The sequence below is a fragment of the Pseudochaenichthys georgianus genome, chromosome 2, assembly GCF_902827115.2.
Source record: "Pseudochaenichthys georgianus chromosome 2, fPseGeo1.2, whole genome shotgun sequence".
Taxonomy (NCBI): Eukaryota; Metazoa; Chordata; class Actinopteri; order Perciformes; family Channichthyidae; genus Pseudochaenichthys; species Pseudochaenichthys georgianus.
In genome coordinates this window covers 10,174,156-10,190,869 of record NC_047504.1, presented here as the reverse complement: position 1 = coordinate 10,190,869, position 16,714 = coordinate 10,174,156, and the positions used below count along the sequence as shown (strand labels likewise).

General features: G+C 47.0%; 1 protein-coding gene across 1 annotated transcript; it reads left to right on the top strand.

The window, feature by feature from the left end:
* The first annotated feature begins 232 nt into the window (after window positions 1-232).
* Window positions 233-16,714, top strand: zc3h13 (zinc finger CCCH-type containing 13). Its single transcript, XM_034101226.1, has 20 exons — window positions 233-384; window positions 1,192-1,383; window positions 1,982-2,085; window positions 2,239-2,353; window positions 3,236-3,347; window positions 3,472-3,632; window positions 3,742-3,890; window positions 4,025-4,225; window positions 4,312-4,479; window positions 5,477-5,826; window positions 5,942-6,430; window positions 9,683-9,937; window positions 10,022-10,520; window positions 10,603-10,799; window positions 11,489-12,685; window positions 12,861-13,532; window positions 13,616-13,759; window positions 13,937-14,137; window positions 15,071-15,234; window positions 15,322-16,714. Exons 2-20 carry the CDS (start codon window positions 1,201-1,203, stop codon window positions 15,514-15,516), a joined length of 5,556 nt encoding a protein of 1,851 aa, XP_033957117.1. The 5' UTR covers window positions 233-384; window positions 1,192-1,200; the 3' UTR covers window positions 15,517-16,714.

Sequence of the window (16,714 nt, the reverse complement as noted above, 5' to 3'; positions counted from 1 at the left end):
AAGACAGAGCCTGCCAACAAGCTTTTAAATAATTACCTTACTGAATCTCCTGAAAAATGAGCGCTATAATTAGTAACAATGGGATTATTAATCAGCCATGATGAACAAGGGTTTACAAATATATACTTTAGGAAGAAACATGTATAATGATGACAACAAGCCAAGTGCGGTACGAGAAGCCCCTACAAAATAAAAGCCCAAAGGAGACATTAACAGCGCTCAAACACACCACCGAAGAAGAAAGGCGCATATGATGCACACCCTTCGCCAATATGAAGCCATTCAGGGCAGTTTCTGCCTTTAAAGAATAAGCCTTGTTATTTCTACAAGTGCTGAATCCACTACCTATAATAAAGTAGATGCGACGCCGAATTATTATCTTGGGTAAGACATGTTTTCCGTTATCTGCACAGAATCTAGCATTCACGCTCCTGAAAGAGGAGGCCCTGCGCTAACATAAAGCATGAAGTCATTAGCTCTTTGGCTAACTAACTTTAGCATTTGTTTTTGTTGCCTTGTTTGTTCCTGAATGAGCCATGCAAAAGAAAACAGATTGTAATTACCCGGCAACACGTAATAATCTTACATACAACACTTGTATGAATATTAAACACATAATTAATAACATGCAGTTAGCCAGGAACTTTAGCAACATTAAGCTAAACCTGCAAGACTGTCAAAGAAGGAGCCGCTGCACAAACCCAGGCAAATCATGTGCCGAGTGGCTACACATTTATAGATAACAGTCTTTCAAGAAGGTTGCTTTATTACAGAAGCTTTATTTATCTATTTGTTTCCCCGTCACCAAAAAATACAAATAACATAATTTAAACATAAATACAAAATATTTTGGTCAAATTATGAATACATAATCTAATATCGTTTCTGGATTTATCAATTGCTTAAAATCAGTAATGTTAGCACTGCTCTCAGAATGAATGAAAGCAGGCACTGAAATGTAGTCACACAACAATTACAATTAATCTATTAACATGTAGTAGTAGTAGTAGTAGTAGTAGTAGTAAGTAAATATTAAAGTCCGGATTTTGTCTTAAAATGGCTCTAAAACACACTGTGATCATGTTTGCTTGCATTTTGTCAAGAAACAAATATGTGTGTTGCATCAGCGGTGTTACTTATTTGGTACGTATAGATGCAGATAACTACTTATTAACATTGTCCTTTTTCCAGTCCTGCAGAATGTCCAAGATCAGGCGGAAGGTAACAGTGGAGAATTCAAAAACCATATCTGATAGCAGCAGCGTCCCCGCCGCCGCCGCCGCCACCACCAGCAGCAGCAGCAGCAGCAACCCCGCCGCCCCCTCCCGCCGGCCCAGTGTGTTTGAGAGACTTGGCCCCAGCACTGGGAGTAATGCTGCTGATGTAAGTTCACCCCATCGTGAGAGTCAGTCATCGTGTCTTTTGCTTAGGGACTCCTTAAGTGGGAGCACCTTCTTTAGTAGGATAATGTTGAAAAGATATCACTCGTCACCGGCTTGAGCTTCAATCTCCAGAATGGAAGCCACATACAGAGCATCAACTAGTTCCTGAGCAGTGTCCTTCACATGCTGATATCCAAGAGAGGGAGTCACACAGTCTCAAGATGGAGGAGTAGAAAGCAGTATTCAATGTTCACTTCAGATTAGCTCCACGTCAAAAATGAGCATGCTTGTCATATGTCTATCTCCATAGAGGTTGAATCATCATGTTAATCACATAGCTATCATCTGCCTCAAACAGTCCTGATGCTCTTCTAGGTCATCACACATCCTGTCATGTTCACAGCTACAGTTGGGATACCTTTGTTAGCATGCTACTCTGATATTGGAAGAGTACATTCAGTGTTTTCCCAACAGATAATAAAACATGTTGTGTTTTCTATCCAGAACTCGACATCCTCCTCCTGTTTCTACTGTGATGTTGTTTTATGTTAGTGGATGTTGCAGTTTCTCATGGGGCTCATCTATATGTTTTCTTTCAGAGTCACTGTAGAAATTGGCTGAAGTCCGGTAATTGCAATTACGGCAACACTTGTCGCTACACACATGGAACTCAGCCACGAGGCAAAGGATTTAGCTTTAGTCGGTAAGACGGCTTGTTTTATTCATTTTGGCAATCAGGATTTTATGTAATAGTTAAGGTATATGGTTTTCCTGTTTCGTTTTTTTGGCTTCTCCAAATTAAGATCACAAGGGTCATGTTATTGACACGGTGTGTATTTATGTCTTTATGGAGCAGGTCAGCCGAGAGACCCACAGGTGATCTGCGGGAGAGGATGAAGAATAAAAGACAGGATGTTGACCCAGAAAACTTGAAGCGAGACCTAGACGAGCCCACGTCCCCCCCAGCGAGAGTGAGTTCCCTCAGTCTAGCTTTGAAAGAAAACGTGTAATGGTGGCAATACATCAATGCTTTATTTTAAAACAAAAACAGTCTCTGGCCCACTGACCCCAAATGTGAAGCTGTTCTATAGTCTGAATTGGAATGTGATTTATTTTTTAAACCTGAATTGCAACTAGGGCTGCACGATATTGAAAAAAACTGACATTGCGATATTTTTTCCCCTGCGATATATATTGCGTTTTTTTTAACTATATTTAACCGGATGAAGGATTTTAGTCACGGACGTCTGGATCTGAACTGGTTGACTCATCATACCTTAAGTCATGATCTAACATGTCATGATAATGCATGTTGCTTACCCTCAAGTAAGGGGGTTCATCTGTGAAGAAGAGAAGAACCTTTTTGGATCCAAAATAGTTCCAGATGTTGCTTTTCTTTTTGGAAGTAAATCTTCGTTCTCGCCGGTATTGTCCTCCTGTGCCTCGCTAATTTTTTACCGGTGTTTTGATGGTCTGCAAACTAGCGGGGCGGGGCCTGCTGGGATCTGATCAAGAATGATTGTGATTGGTGGTTTGCTGTGCATGCAGAGCCTGCATGTCACTCACTCAAGTACCCCTGACATGAGAGCTGCGCAAGTTTTCCTTTTGTAGTAAGCAGCAAAATAATTACAACATGACGTGTTTGAGTTAATTGACCTACTTAATATCGCACGACCTAGAATTTTTTTTTTAATAAAATCGCACGTCCCTGCGATGTGAATATCGCGGTTATCGCCATGACACGATATATCGTTCAGCCCTAATTGCAACCCCTATATAGCCTATGTAGATCACAAAAACAGGAAGTGATGTGTGTGTGTCATCCTCACATCTGTGTTTGTATCCATGTACAGCCGAGAGACTCCTCCAGAGGCAGACACAGGGAAAAGGAGGATATCAAAATCACAAAAGAGCGCACCCCAGCAAGTGAAGAAGAGCCCACAGAGTGGGAAGCCAATCGTGAAGGTTAGCTTGCTTTATTCAAGTGACCTGATGATTTGTCCCTTTTTCTTTTCTTCTGATTTGAACTAAGTATGGACTTTAGCATGTCAGATTCTATCATTTCAACTTTTTTTTGATCCACTTTAAGACTCAGATATCGGTGACTACGACTACGAGTTATCCCTAGAGATGAAGCGTCAGAAGATCCAACGTGAGCTGATGAAGTTGGAGAACTTGGACAAGAGGGATGAGATTGTCATCAAGAAGGAGGAGACCCCCGCCAAAACAAGAGCCTCCGCCATGCCGAAGGTATGTTACATCACTGATTTTCCTTCATGAAAGCTCACAGGCCTCTCTGAAAGTCCTTTGGGAGCATCTCTGATTTTAATTTCACCTGCACTGTTTTCCTTCTCCTCAGGCTTCTCCTGAGCCGTTAAGCAATAAGGATTCACCTTCACCCAGGAAGGCAAGTGGATCCCCAAAACACAAAAGTGGAACCAAAGGCTCAGGCTCTGGGAAGAAAGAGAAGAAGGGGCTGGTGTCCCTGCCCGTTTCAGAAACTACCAGGTAGCGGTCTAGAGCCACGATGTCAACATATGTGGAATGTTTTGGCCATTTAAAATGCAAGTACGTATTAAAAATGATATTATTATTATATTTGAGGAAGTAATGATGGATGTTTTCTATCCTCTTCCATCCAGGCCTTCGAAAGGGAGCCACAGTAAGAAGAAAGGGCCCCGTACCCCCAGTCCTCCTCCCCCAGTGCCTCTGGACCTTCCTGTGGTTGGGAAGAAACACAAAGGCAAGCACAAGAACAAGGAGAAGTCAGAGGAGAAGCAGAAGGAGGCAAAAGATCGGGGGCAAGATGCAGAAAAACACAAGGAGAAGAAGGAGAAACGCAGGTGTGGTGTCATTCAGATGACTTTCTTTAGTAGTGCGGTCATTCATACAAGAAATTCCTGTTTGAACATTCATGTGTTGCCTTTAGGGACCGATCGGACAGTTCCCACAAGGCCAAGCGGTCAGTGATGTCAGAGGAGCGATCTGGCAGCGTGTCACCCCCCTCGAGGTGCATCTCCCCCCCAGCCAGGAAGAAATCCAGCTCTCCTAAAGCATCGTCCCATAAAACCCCCGTACTGGCCTCCCCTCCTCGCAGGTTAGCACGTGCTGGGTTTATTCTGATCAAAAATATTTAGATAGCCAGGGTTGCGTATGGAATTGAATATCAGATTTTTTTCAAGTTTCATGCCAGACATTATGTTGTAAGGTTCAAGGCTTTTATTGTCATGTGTACATAGCTACAGTGTAGACAATGAGATGATTAGGTCACAGGGTCCTCCAACAGTGCAACACGATACAACAGATGATAGTGCAAGTAAATAGAATATAATAGAAATTGTGCAGATTAGTCTATATATAAGTAATTGGAATATTGATATATATAAGTTGCAAACAGATGAATGTGTAACAACTAGGGCTGTACCCGAATATTTGTTCGTTGGAGTACTATTCGGGTTTCAATTTCGTTATTTGGATATTCGTTTTGTTAGTTTTTTCTCGTTGTTTTTTTCAAATTGAATTTATTGAAATCTCCAATATCAACGTAAGAGCTTGTGCCTCTTCGGGGGGTGTTAAACGTTATAGTTTACTTTCTCCGTCTTTATATGTAGATATTACTTTTCTCCGTTAATCTCCGTCACATTGTTTCCATAGCAACAACATCTTCCTGTCAACTGTGCTAACTCTCCTTCAAAATAAAAGCATGTCCATAAATAGGAAGCCAAGCCAAATTACACTTAAGACATATACAGCGGCAACGAAAGTAACAAACACAATGCGATATCCTTTTCAATTTCAAAGAACACAAATTGGGTTACATTAACAAATAACTATAAAACAACAATACTGTAGAATAACAAAATGAATGAATACACCGAAATACACGTGTTGAAGCGGTTCGCTGCTGATTACTATCCCCCCCCGCGCGCGCAGGCCGAATATTCGCTGCTGATAACTACCGAATATCCGGAGCCCGAAAAATGGTATTCGGGACAGCCCTAGTAACAACCACTGTATATGATTAGGCGGGCTTTATTCGTTATTATTCAATAATGTAACCGGTTTTATTTGAACCATCCTTTTTGTCCCCACAGGTCTCCCTCTCTTCCACGGCACCAGCGCACCCCCACTCCCCCCCGACAGCACTCCCCCTCCTCCCACTCTGGTTCCTCTGCCCAGCGACACTCTCCGTCTCCTCCTCCTCGTCGCCGTCGCTCCTCCTCCCCGACCTATCATCGCAGCGCAGCAGCTCCGGCTTCTGCCTCCTCCCCTCAGAGCTCCCAGCGTTCCCGATCACCCCTCGCCTCCCACGACGCCTCCTCTCCCCCCCGCCGCTCCGACAGATCCAGCCCCAGCCAGCGGCACTCGAGAGGCCGAGAAAGGAGCCGGGGGGAACGAGAGAGGAGCCCCCCAGCCCAGGAGCGCAGACCTGAGCGCAGAGACGGTAACTCCTTGTTCAAAGAGATTATTATGTTGTGGAGACGGCAACTATTTCGATAATTAATTTATCAATTTATCATTTCCTTCATCAGTTGTTGTTTTTTCTCTGTAACTAACAGAAAGCCGCAGCAAGCGTGAGAAGGAAGGCCTCCGCGACGACCGGGACTTTGACTCCGAGCAGGTCTCGTCACGGGACGCCCGGGAAGACCGAGAGACGAGAGAGGCTCGTGAGAGAAGGGAGACTCGCGACAGAGGAAGGGAAACAACCCGAGACTCTCGTGACAACCGAGACAATACCAGAGACGCTAAGGACCCCAGAGAGAGCAGGACGGAGACCCGCCCCAGCCGAGAGTCTCCAGAGCGCCGCGACCGGGAACGGGAACGAGAGAGGGAACGCGAGAAGGAGAAGGAGAAGGAGAGAGAGCGGGAAAAAGAGAGGGAAAGGGAAAAGGAGAGAAAGGAGGAGCCGGCTCAGGATGACAGGAGCTATGGGAGAGGGCATGGACGGGAAGAGGGAGGGAGAGCGGAGGCGAGGACGGAGAACAGGCCGGACAGAGTGGAGAGGAACGGGCGAGGGAGAGGACGTGGGACTGAGACATCTGATAAAGGTAAGCACTGGATGGAAAAGTATTCAGATCTTGTTAAAGTAGCAGTACCAGAGTGTAGTAATGCTCTGTTACATGTCAAGGTCCTGTAATCAAAAAGTATTGGCATCAAAATACAAATAAAGTCATGGCCCATTTCAGAATATAATAATAAACTTATGTTTATGTCGAGATACTCGCATGTAGGGATGGGTATCGTTAAGGTTTTAACGGTACTACTACTTTTATCGACACCGCTTATCGGTCCGGTCTTTTAACGGTACTCTTATCAGTTATTTTGGAGAAATAAAAAAGGTAAACTAACTAAACAAATTGTGAACAAAACTAACATTGCTTTTTATTTAAATTAAATGCATAATATTTCACATCAAAAGAAACAACGTTTTAACAAATCGTATTAAATAATGTGATGACAGAACTGTAAACTACGGAGCCCCCCTGGTGACATTGGTGAGAAAAATATTAATACGTTAATAGTTAATAATGCGTGGCCACGAGTTAGTTATTATGTTCCCACGCATTAGTAATTCGTGGGAACACAATCATTATTACGCAATAACTAAATCCAGATAGTCAATAGAAACTGATGACTGAGTGACAACCATAGACAACACTAGCTAAACTCTGTACCGTAGGCTACGGCTATTATCGCGAAGCATGGATCATTTTGATTTGATTTTATTTTAATTTAATTTGGGTATGAATTATAATGATATTCTGCAATCCCTTGTAGTTAAGCACAGTGTCATCCTTAGCAAAAGGCACTTGATTCGGCTGCTGAAAATGCACGGTTTGAAACGTAGTTGAGTAAAGTTTCGGATTTCACGGATCAATAACTCATGAACAAAACGTTGTTCAAACAAAAAGTACGTCTCCTAAGTACCGTGGTAAGGGTGACAACGAACTACAATCACATGTTGATAAAAAAAAAGCCAATACGCGCTAGGGTTGCCAGAAACTGACCATGATCAAAATCGATTATTCGGCAGCCCTGGCGAATAATAATCGATTATTCGCCCCCCCCCCCCCCCCCGCGGGAGAAAAAAAAAAAAGGACGAAAAAAAAAAAAATCAGACAAAAGGAATTCCGTTGTTGTCTTTACTGTAACATGTTTAACAGCACAAACAACAAACAAGCATGTCATCACAACGACGTGGCCTTGAAGTGAAGTTGGTAATGGCCAGCTGTGCTGCGTCTTTCTCTGTAACCTCTTTGGCGTGCTTCGCACTCAAATGCGAACGCATTGTTGAGGTTGAGCTGTGATAGACCAACGTCTTTTCGCAGAGCTTGCATTTAACTTCCTTTGGACTTGTAAGTTCGAAGTAGTTCCACGAGGAGGAACTCTTTTTACCTGCCGCTTTGTTCATCTTTAGTCGCACGAGAGAGGGAGAGGGGGGGCGGGGGTGGGGTCGGTGTGTAGCTGCTGCAGCAGCAGTCTGCTCTGCGCAGGCTTCCTCCAAGTTTACAGTAAAACAAACTGGTGGTGTGACCAATGGCCATTTACAATTATTAATACTATTACTATTATTAGCATATATATATTTATATATATATTTTGGTTGAAACTAAGCCAGAAAAAAAAAAAAAAAAACATAAATAATAATAAAAAAAATTTAAATAATAAAAAAAAAGATATATAAATAAAATCGATTTTTAAAAATAATATTCGATTATGGAGACTGTAACGAATAATCGAATAATCGCTGGCATCCCTAATACGCGCCGTCCTCCGAGCTGGACACATTACATTGGTCTCTATCTGCAGCCGGAGAAGAAACGAGTGCTCAGGGACCGTCTGCAAAGTGCAACTCAGAAAAAAGAGAATATAATAATATTCAATCACTTCACTATTCTACAGTATATTTCTACCAAACTCACTACACACATCAATAGTCTCATGTTGCTCATACTACAGCAGAGAGTTTGGAAGAATATGGTTTGGAATAATTTTGGTGAATATTTATACTGTATAATAGTAACGTTATTGAAGATGATGCCATATTTATTGAAGATTTTACACTATAAATATTCACCAAAATTATTCAAAAGCACATTCTTCCAAACTCTGCTGTAGTATGAGCAACATGAGACTATTGATGTGTGAAATGAGTTTGGTAGAAATATACTGTAGAATAGTGAAGTGATTGAATATTATTGTATTCTCTTTTTTCTGAGTTGCACTTTGCAGACGGTCCCTGAGCACTCGTTTCTTCTGCGGCTGCAGATAGAGACCAATGTAATGTGTCCAGTTTGGAGGACTGCACGTATTGGCTTTTTTTGATCAACATGTGATTGTAGTTCGTTGTCAACCTTACCACGGTACTTAGGAGACGTACTTTGAGTTATTGATCCGTGAAATCTGAATCTGCCAATATCGTTCGAACTTTACTCGACTTGTTGTCACTCAGTCATAAGTTTCTATAGACTATCTGGATTTGGTTATTGCGTAATAATTATTGTGTTCCCACGAATTACTAATGCATGGGAACACAATAACTCATTCGTGGCCACGCATTATTAACTCGTGGCCACGTATTAATATTTTTCTCACCAGTGTCACCAGGGGGGCTCCGTAGTAAACAGAATAGCAGAAACTTTAACAAACTAAATAACTCGGTTACCTCTAATCATTAGCCCATGTTTATATAATTGAGTTAACTCTGTGTGTTGCTGCTAGCATACACAACACCTGACGTGGAAACGTTACTCGTGGATGGGGCTACAGAGCCACTAGAAAACGGTGCATTCCTCCGTCTGAATGTGGTGCACTTTTGCTAAATGTTTAGACACATTGCTCGTGTTACCGTCCTCACATGCTAAACTCTTATCGCACTTTTGGTAACGAGCATCGTCCACATCGAGACAGGTAAAGTTTAACCACAGCTCGGAGCGCGTTCTCTCCGCCTTCTCCTCCGTGTGTGTGTGTGTTGCTGCATGTAGCAGCTGCGTGTGTGTAAACTGCCCCGCCCCCTCGCAAGCAGGCGGGGGAGAGTGTATTATAAACGGAGTTGGCGACACTAAAACTGCAATATAATGTTTGTGTAGCAATAACACATATGACACATATTTTTTAGATGTCTCCAGTACCGATAAAAAGACCGATAACGTCGGAGCTTAACGGTCCCGCGGTCTTTAATAATTCAGCCCCGGGGCCCGTTTAATACCGGGACTCGGTACCCGTCCATACTCGCATGTAGCTTTCCCCAGGTAGAGGCTTGTGTTCCCCTTTTTAAATGATATTTGATGTCCTTTCAGGCTCAAACAGAAACTCCCGAGGATCCCAACTGGAAAGCAGCCATGACAACTGGGACTCCCGGAGCAGCGCGGTGAGGGAGCGGAGCGCCGAGAGGAGCACGGACCGCAGCGCTACAGAGAGGAGCTCAGAGAGGGGTTCGGAACGAGATCGATACGAAGGCGAGCGCCGAGGAGAGCCGGCCCGCGACTCGTCGTTCGACCGGAGGGGAGGACACGGAGAAAGGGAGCGCAGAGACATCCGGGAGAGAGCCGGAGGTCAGGGTGCACTTTGTTTTTATTTGTTTTATTACTCAAATGTATACAAAAAAAATTCTAAGCTTTTACTTTCTGTTTTTCCAGATCAAAGAGCAGCCTCCCCAAACCGACACCAGGCGAGAGCCGAAGAGCCCGAGCGGGAGGAGAGGAGGGAGGAGCGCCGGACTGATCGACCAGAAGACCGGCGAGATGACAGGACTCGCGACCGGGACAGAGAAAGAGAGAGAGAAAGGGAGAGGGAAAGGGAAAGGGAGAAAGAGAGGGAGAAGGAGCGAGACCGCGAGAGGGAAAAGGAGCGAGAGAAGGAGGCGGAGAGGGAGAGGGCCCGTGAGAGAGAGAGGGAACGGGAACGGGAGAAGGAGAGAGAACGAGAGAGGGAACGGGAGCGCGAGGAGAGGGAGAAAGAGAGGGAGGACCGGGAGAGGGAGAGGAGGGACAGGGAGAGAGATAGGGAGCAGCGGGAGAGGGAGAGGCAGCGGGAATGGGAGGAGCGAGAGAGAGGGAGAGAGGAAAGACGGGACAGGAGGGATGACCCCAGGGACGAGCGACCCGTCAGAGACACCCGGGACGACAGGAAGGCCAGGCATGTATCCTAATAGTTTCTATGCACTGCTAGTGTTCATTTTGGCCCTTTCCCTCATAATCTTTTTTTGTATTCCCCGTAGTCGTAAGAGGCCCAGAGTGGAGAGCAGCCCGAGCCCCCGTGCCTCGCCTAAGCGCACAGCTCGTGACTTAAGTCCTGCAGAGAGCGACGGCTACAACAGTGCGGAAGAGAAAAGTGAGCGCCCCATTGGCCGGGGGCAGGCCAAGCTCCACCCTCCGCCCCTCCTCCTGAACCCAGTGTGTCCGCATCCACCTGACGGTAGGGACACACTTTCTGTTTATTGTGGAAGGAATCTAAAACATTGCACTGTTAATCATTGTATAGCTAATACCACACATTAGTTACTTCCAATGGTCACCCAGAGTCAAGAGGCGCGTTCACACCGCACCACTTTTTACCCCCTTTTCCGTCCCTGCTAGAGAGCAGGGACTTTCGTGGGAGAAAAAGGTTCCTCTGTCTGATTGGCTGGGCGGATTGCAAACCACGCCCCGTAAAACTCCCAAAAAGTTTTGTCAAGCCGCCATTTTATTATCCTCGCATTAGCATTATTAGCATTAGCCCAGCGCAGAAACGCAGAGAGACTCACTTATGGCAACACAAAAGAAAACATGGGAGCGGTGGAGATGAGGAGGTTTACTCGGAAACCAGTCCCCAACCCCGGGGACTTCCAGCCGGGGACTTCCGGCGGCAGTATACGCCGTGAAGTTGTTTGCGGAGTGCCAGTAAACCCAAAGCAGAAGAAGAAGGAGAAGTGACGTCAGCGGCTTAATTTGCCTAATCCTCCCCCAGGGGCTTATTCCGGTGTGAACACGATCTGTACTGAGTTCATGAGAACTAAAGAGGTCTCATGAACCTTTGTGGGAAAAGTACTGCGGTGTGAAAGCGCCTAAGGCTGTTGATTGCTGTCGGTCTGAAAAGATACTGATGTGCTTTTGTTTAATTTCCAGGTTCAGAGAAGAATCGTGTGCCGAGCCAGGTGGTGCGGCCCCAGGATCCTTTGCAGCGCACTCCACCGGTGGATGCTGTATCTGAGGAGAAACCGAGTCACTGGAAGGAGGAGGAGCGCAGAGGACCCGGGGAGAAAAGGGAAACTCGCGGCAGCCGCCACGAGGAACCAGAGCCTCGCGTGGAACGGAGCAGAGGCGAAAAACGAGGAGAACCCCTCGCTGACCCCCCGTCTGACTCTCGAAGCAGAGGCAGAGACCTGCGAGAGCCCACTCCTCCCCCCCCTCCCCTTCCCCCTCCTCCTCCAGCCCTAGTCAGCGTCGACATTGTCCACGAGGAGGGCAAAAAGAAGACCAAGTCGCAAAGAAAGGGATTGAAGAAGGGTCGCAAAGAAGATGACGTTGCCGTTGGCAACATCGTGGCTGCTGCAGGAGATCGTTTCAACCCTGAGCCCCCGGCCAGCGTCTTGGCAGAAGTTCCTCCACCCGTACCCTCGCCCAGGAAAGGGGCCAAGAAGAAGGCGCTCGAGCGAAAGAGGAAACGCTCGCGAGAAGGAGAGTCTGACGTGTCTGAGGAAGATTCATCGGCCCCTCAGCCTCACAATAAGAGGAAGAGGGGTCCCCGGACACCCCCGCCTTCAATGAGGCCTGATATTCGTGCTGCTGCAGGAAACAAAGAGCCGTCTCCTCTGTCCAAAATGGACAATTTCAGTGATTGGTCAGATGAGGAGGTAACAGACCGAGGAGTCCCCCTGGAAACAAAAGCTCCACCGGCTCCTGTTGAGCCTCTAAAGAAAGCCGTGGGTCCCAGAGGGGTCAGGGAGCGGGGCAACCCTCCTCCCATCGCTCCTCTATTGCCCCAAGACCAGACTCCCACCCTGCTGCCGACTCCGCAGCCCCTCATGTCCCAGACCCTGCTCCGCAAACTCCCCCCGGAGCAGACGCGCAGCAGCAGCATGGGGAGCAACCAGAGCCGCACCTCGTCCAGACGCCTGAGATCCCCCTCCAACGAGCCGGCCAATCGAGAAGACCCGCAAGGTCCAAGAGCTCGTCGGGGCCGGCTGCAGGGCGCCAACTCTCGGGACAGAGAGCGTGAAAGAGAGAGAGAGAGGCCGGTGGTGAACGAGCCTCCGGGGGTCGAGAGGAAGTCTCGTATCGACCAGCTGAGGAGAGGAGAGCCCAGCCGCAGCACCTCCTCAGGTACATTAGTCAAAAGAAGAAACTGAAATAAATGCAGGAGTCTATAAACATGTGGAAATAATTAGATAGACAAGATGCTGTGCAGTGGAATAAAACACTGTTTATGTAGTAATGAATAAACATGAAACTGCTCGTAGACTAAACACCAAAATGACTTGTCTCTGTCGTCTCACAGACCGGCAGGACTCCCACAGCCACAGCTCCAGACGCAGCTCTCCAGACTCCGAGCGGCCGGCCAGGTCCAGGTCCCGCGCCGGCTCCTACGACAGCCGGGAGCGCGAGAGGGACCGGGAGCCGTTTGAGCGAGACAGGAAGGACCTGCGGCCTCAGCAGCAGCAGCCGCCGCCGCCGCAGCAGCAGCAGCCCCTGCTCCTCCAGCAGCAGCCGCCGCCGCCGCAGCAGCAGCAGCAGCAGCAGCCCAGAGACTGGGAGCCCGAGCTGAGGGACTGGCCCGGCAGGGGACGGGAGCCCCTACTGATGAGACCCGGCCGCGAACCCCTCCTGAGGGAGCGGGACATCAGGGACCGGGATCGCTTACTCCCTGAAGGACTCATTCAGCAGCATGAGCGAGAGAGGGATCGGGACAGAGGAGACCGAGAGAGGGAGAGGATGATGATGGAACTGCCGCCGCATGGGGACCCCCGGGCGCCGGGACGAGGGGATCTTAGAGGAGATCTTAGAGGAGATACGAGGGGGGACCTGCGGGGGGACATGGTCAGACCGGAGAGGAGCGAGTATGAGACTCTGCTGCCGAAAGAAGTCTTCAACCCTCCAGAGATGGAGAAACCCAACAGCCACCATCTGATCGGAGAGCAGCGGGAGCCAGAGAAGACGGACAGCGTCGATGGTGAGGACATGAGAACAACAACGTTTTATTTTCTTCCCAAATTCTAACATTGTTTTAAATGAATGTTTTTGTGCCGTGTTCAGAAGACGATGAAGGGAAAGAAGACGATGGCCAGTCAGTTGCGTCTGTGGGCGAGGAGTATGAACCCATCAGTGATGACGAGCTCGATGAGATCCTTGCTGACAGCCAGAAAAAAGAGGACCAGCAGGACGAGGAGAAAGTTACAGGTACCAGGGAATAATGTCCCTTACCCTTTTACCTCTAAATATATCTGTGACATCCATTTGATTTGCTTCATTACAAAACAATTTAAACCTTTCTGAGACATCCGAGGTTTATATTGTAAATACACATGTTTTAAAATATTGTTCTTCTTCTAAATGAATGTCCCCGATGTGTTCCAGGTCCTCTGGACGTCATTGATGTGGACTGGTCCAGCCTGATGCCCAAGCAGAAGGCAGAGCCCCGGGCAGCAGGGGCCGCGCTGCTCCGGTTCACCCCAGGGGCCGTGCTCCTTCGGGCGGGCATCTCGAAGAGACTTGCGGGGCCTGAGCTCCTGGAGCAGGTCAGGGAGGTGTGCAGATCTGAGCTGGACGACCCTAAAGGTGAGAAATCGTCTTCATTAATCCGTGTTCTTTCTGCTTTTCTTATTTTCCCTTTATTTTAAAATGGTTACACATTAGATGCATTAAACTACTCATTTTGATCACCATCGGCAACCCCTGGCACGCGGCACCGTAACCAATGGCACACTAGGAATAAGTGGACATTTTTTATTTTCGGGGTGCGTCTCCACGTTATAAGCCATGCACGCAGCGCAGCCCCGCTCTCTTGAACTCCAGGCGACTTTCTGCCGCTTCCCTCCGTGGTGCTGATTGTTTCACCACGGAGAGGAAAGCACTTCACAAACTGCAGTACCCATAAGCTGTACACATGCCTCAGTTTTTGCGTGGCTGTGTCTTTAGTTGAAAGCCCGGTGGCGATCTGCTCATCTCTCATCGAAATAATATGCTACACAGGGGCGGACTAGCCGTCTGTGTGTTGAACTTTCCTGTCGGCTCCCAGACCGTAGTCGAGGAAACGAGGGGGATGTCTCTCTGTCGGCTCCCAGGGCAGCAGCAACAAGCTTCAGGTTCAATAACCCACTTCAGCTTAATGACTGGAGAGGCGAGCTCTTCTTGGGAGGCCGTTGCATTTATTTAGCTGTTCTTCTGTTTCACAAAATACATCACAGACCTCTGTTTTCCTGCTTCCTCGTTTCACTTCCAGAAACATACACGCGTTCCCTCACTGTCGCTCTGCCATCCACATGCACAAGCCACACCCCTCTCTCTTAAAGGGACAGCGATCTCATCTCACTCTGCATGACCCTAATATCATGTGTGTTCTGGAGAATCACAGAACGGACGGTCGTCCTTATTATAATGCCGTTCAAACCGATGATTTAAATTGGTTTGTTAAATTCTGCATCATATGTTGCGCTGACAGGTCCACACACAGACCCCGGGTCTAATGCTTTGTCATGTTTGTCCCGCCAGATGCCGACAAGCTGTTTGAGCATGACCTGGGGGCCTTAAATATGGCGGCCCTGAACAGGCGGGTGGAGAGGGCCGGATTACTGAGGAACCTCGGGCCCTGCTGCAAGGCCCTGTGCGCCCGCAGAGACTTCGCCATCCGCCGCCAGCTGTTAAAAAATGACAAGGTAGATGTCATCCAATGACTCCTTTGGGTTGATTCCTGCTGTATTTGCTATATTGAGATGTTTTAAAATCTACGACTTGTTCTTCAGGGTCTTACGAAGCAGTACCCCACTACACCAGTGGTAGACACCGAGCTGCTGCAGATGAGCATGCGTCTCTTCAGAAGGACCATGGCGGGCGCGGCCCCCGAGAAGCCTGACGGGGGGCCGGCCCCTGCAGCCGAGGGCCCTCCGGCTGAGGGTGGTAAGCTCATCACACCTAAGACCGAGGTGTGTGTGTCCTGAGAGGGAATGTTTTTAATTAGTTGAAACACACATTGAAACCTTCCTTGAACTCTATCCCTTTTTTATTTCATCCATAGTCGTGAGAGGAATTAAAGGAAAACTGTTTTGGGTGTTCAGCAGTGCTGTGCCGTAGACCACTGGACATTATAGCCGATGGAAGTGTGTAATGAAGAAGCATGACACACACCTGAGTTGACTTCATGTTTTGTTGAGCATTCTAGTATTAGAGCAGCTTTTTAATCGTCGGTGTCGCCTGCCTAACAGTTCAAATGATTTGTTTTCGTATGTGTGCATTGGTTTCAACGACTGTGCATTAAAATGGTTAGATGTTGATTTTTGTTACGGGTCTTTTGCTTTGTATGAAATGACTGCCTTAAAATAATGTGACGCATGATGTTCTTACTATTTTTGTTTACATTACATTACAACATCTAAAGCATTTGCTGCGGAGGGTTACTGACCAACATCCTGCAGGGACTTGAATGAACATTCCCACAAATAAGCACTGCCAAACTATTCCGTCACTGAATGTCATTTCAACTGTCTTCGAAAACATTATTCATGTATTTGCTTTGAATGGTTTGGCGATGTCTGCCTGAACTGAAGCTGGGGAGAGCACGTGCCCTCCAACACTGCCATGTGGAAATCACCAGCACACGCCATCCTAAAAAAAGGAGCCAAAGTGTTCCATATATGAAAAGACAATAGACTTCTTAGATTTAAAAAGAGGATAATCAATTAGAGCTCCCGGTTCTGTCTCCTATTGGTCGATCATCCAGAGGCAGGATTAAAAGACTTGTACAGGTGGATTAACTGAATCTCTGGGGGCATTTGAAGAGAGGTTGTGCATGCTTTGAATGTTTGGACAATAATTCAATGGACATACCAGCCTCATCTTAAGACTTTGCTTTTCTGTGTCTACTTGCTTGATGTAGGACAACACTGAAGTCTCTGGCCAGCTTTGAAGCACATCTGCATTTGTCAGGCATGTCTGTACCAACAATGGCCGCTAGATGGAGCCGTCTATACGCTAATAGAGTTCAAGAGCTCAAATACATTACATTTAATGTAGCCCACTTATAAGTGTAATAAAGCAGGTACAGTCACTTCAAAAAGGTCAATAGACTTTAATCTCTTGTGATCCAGAACATTTACCACAATTCAAACGGAGTTTAGTGGAATAAATAAGTCATATTTT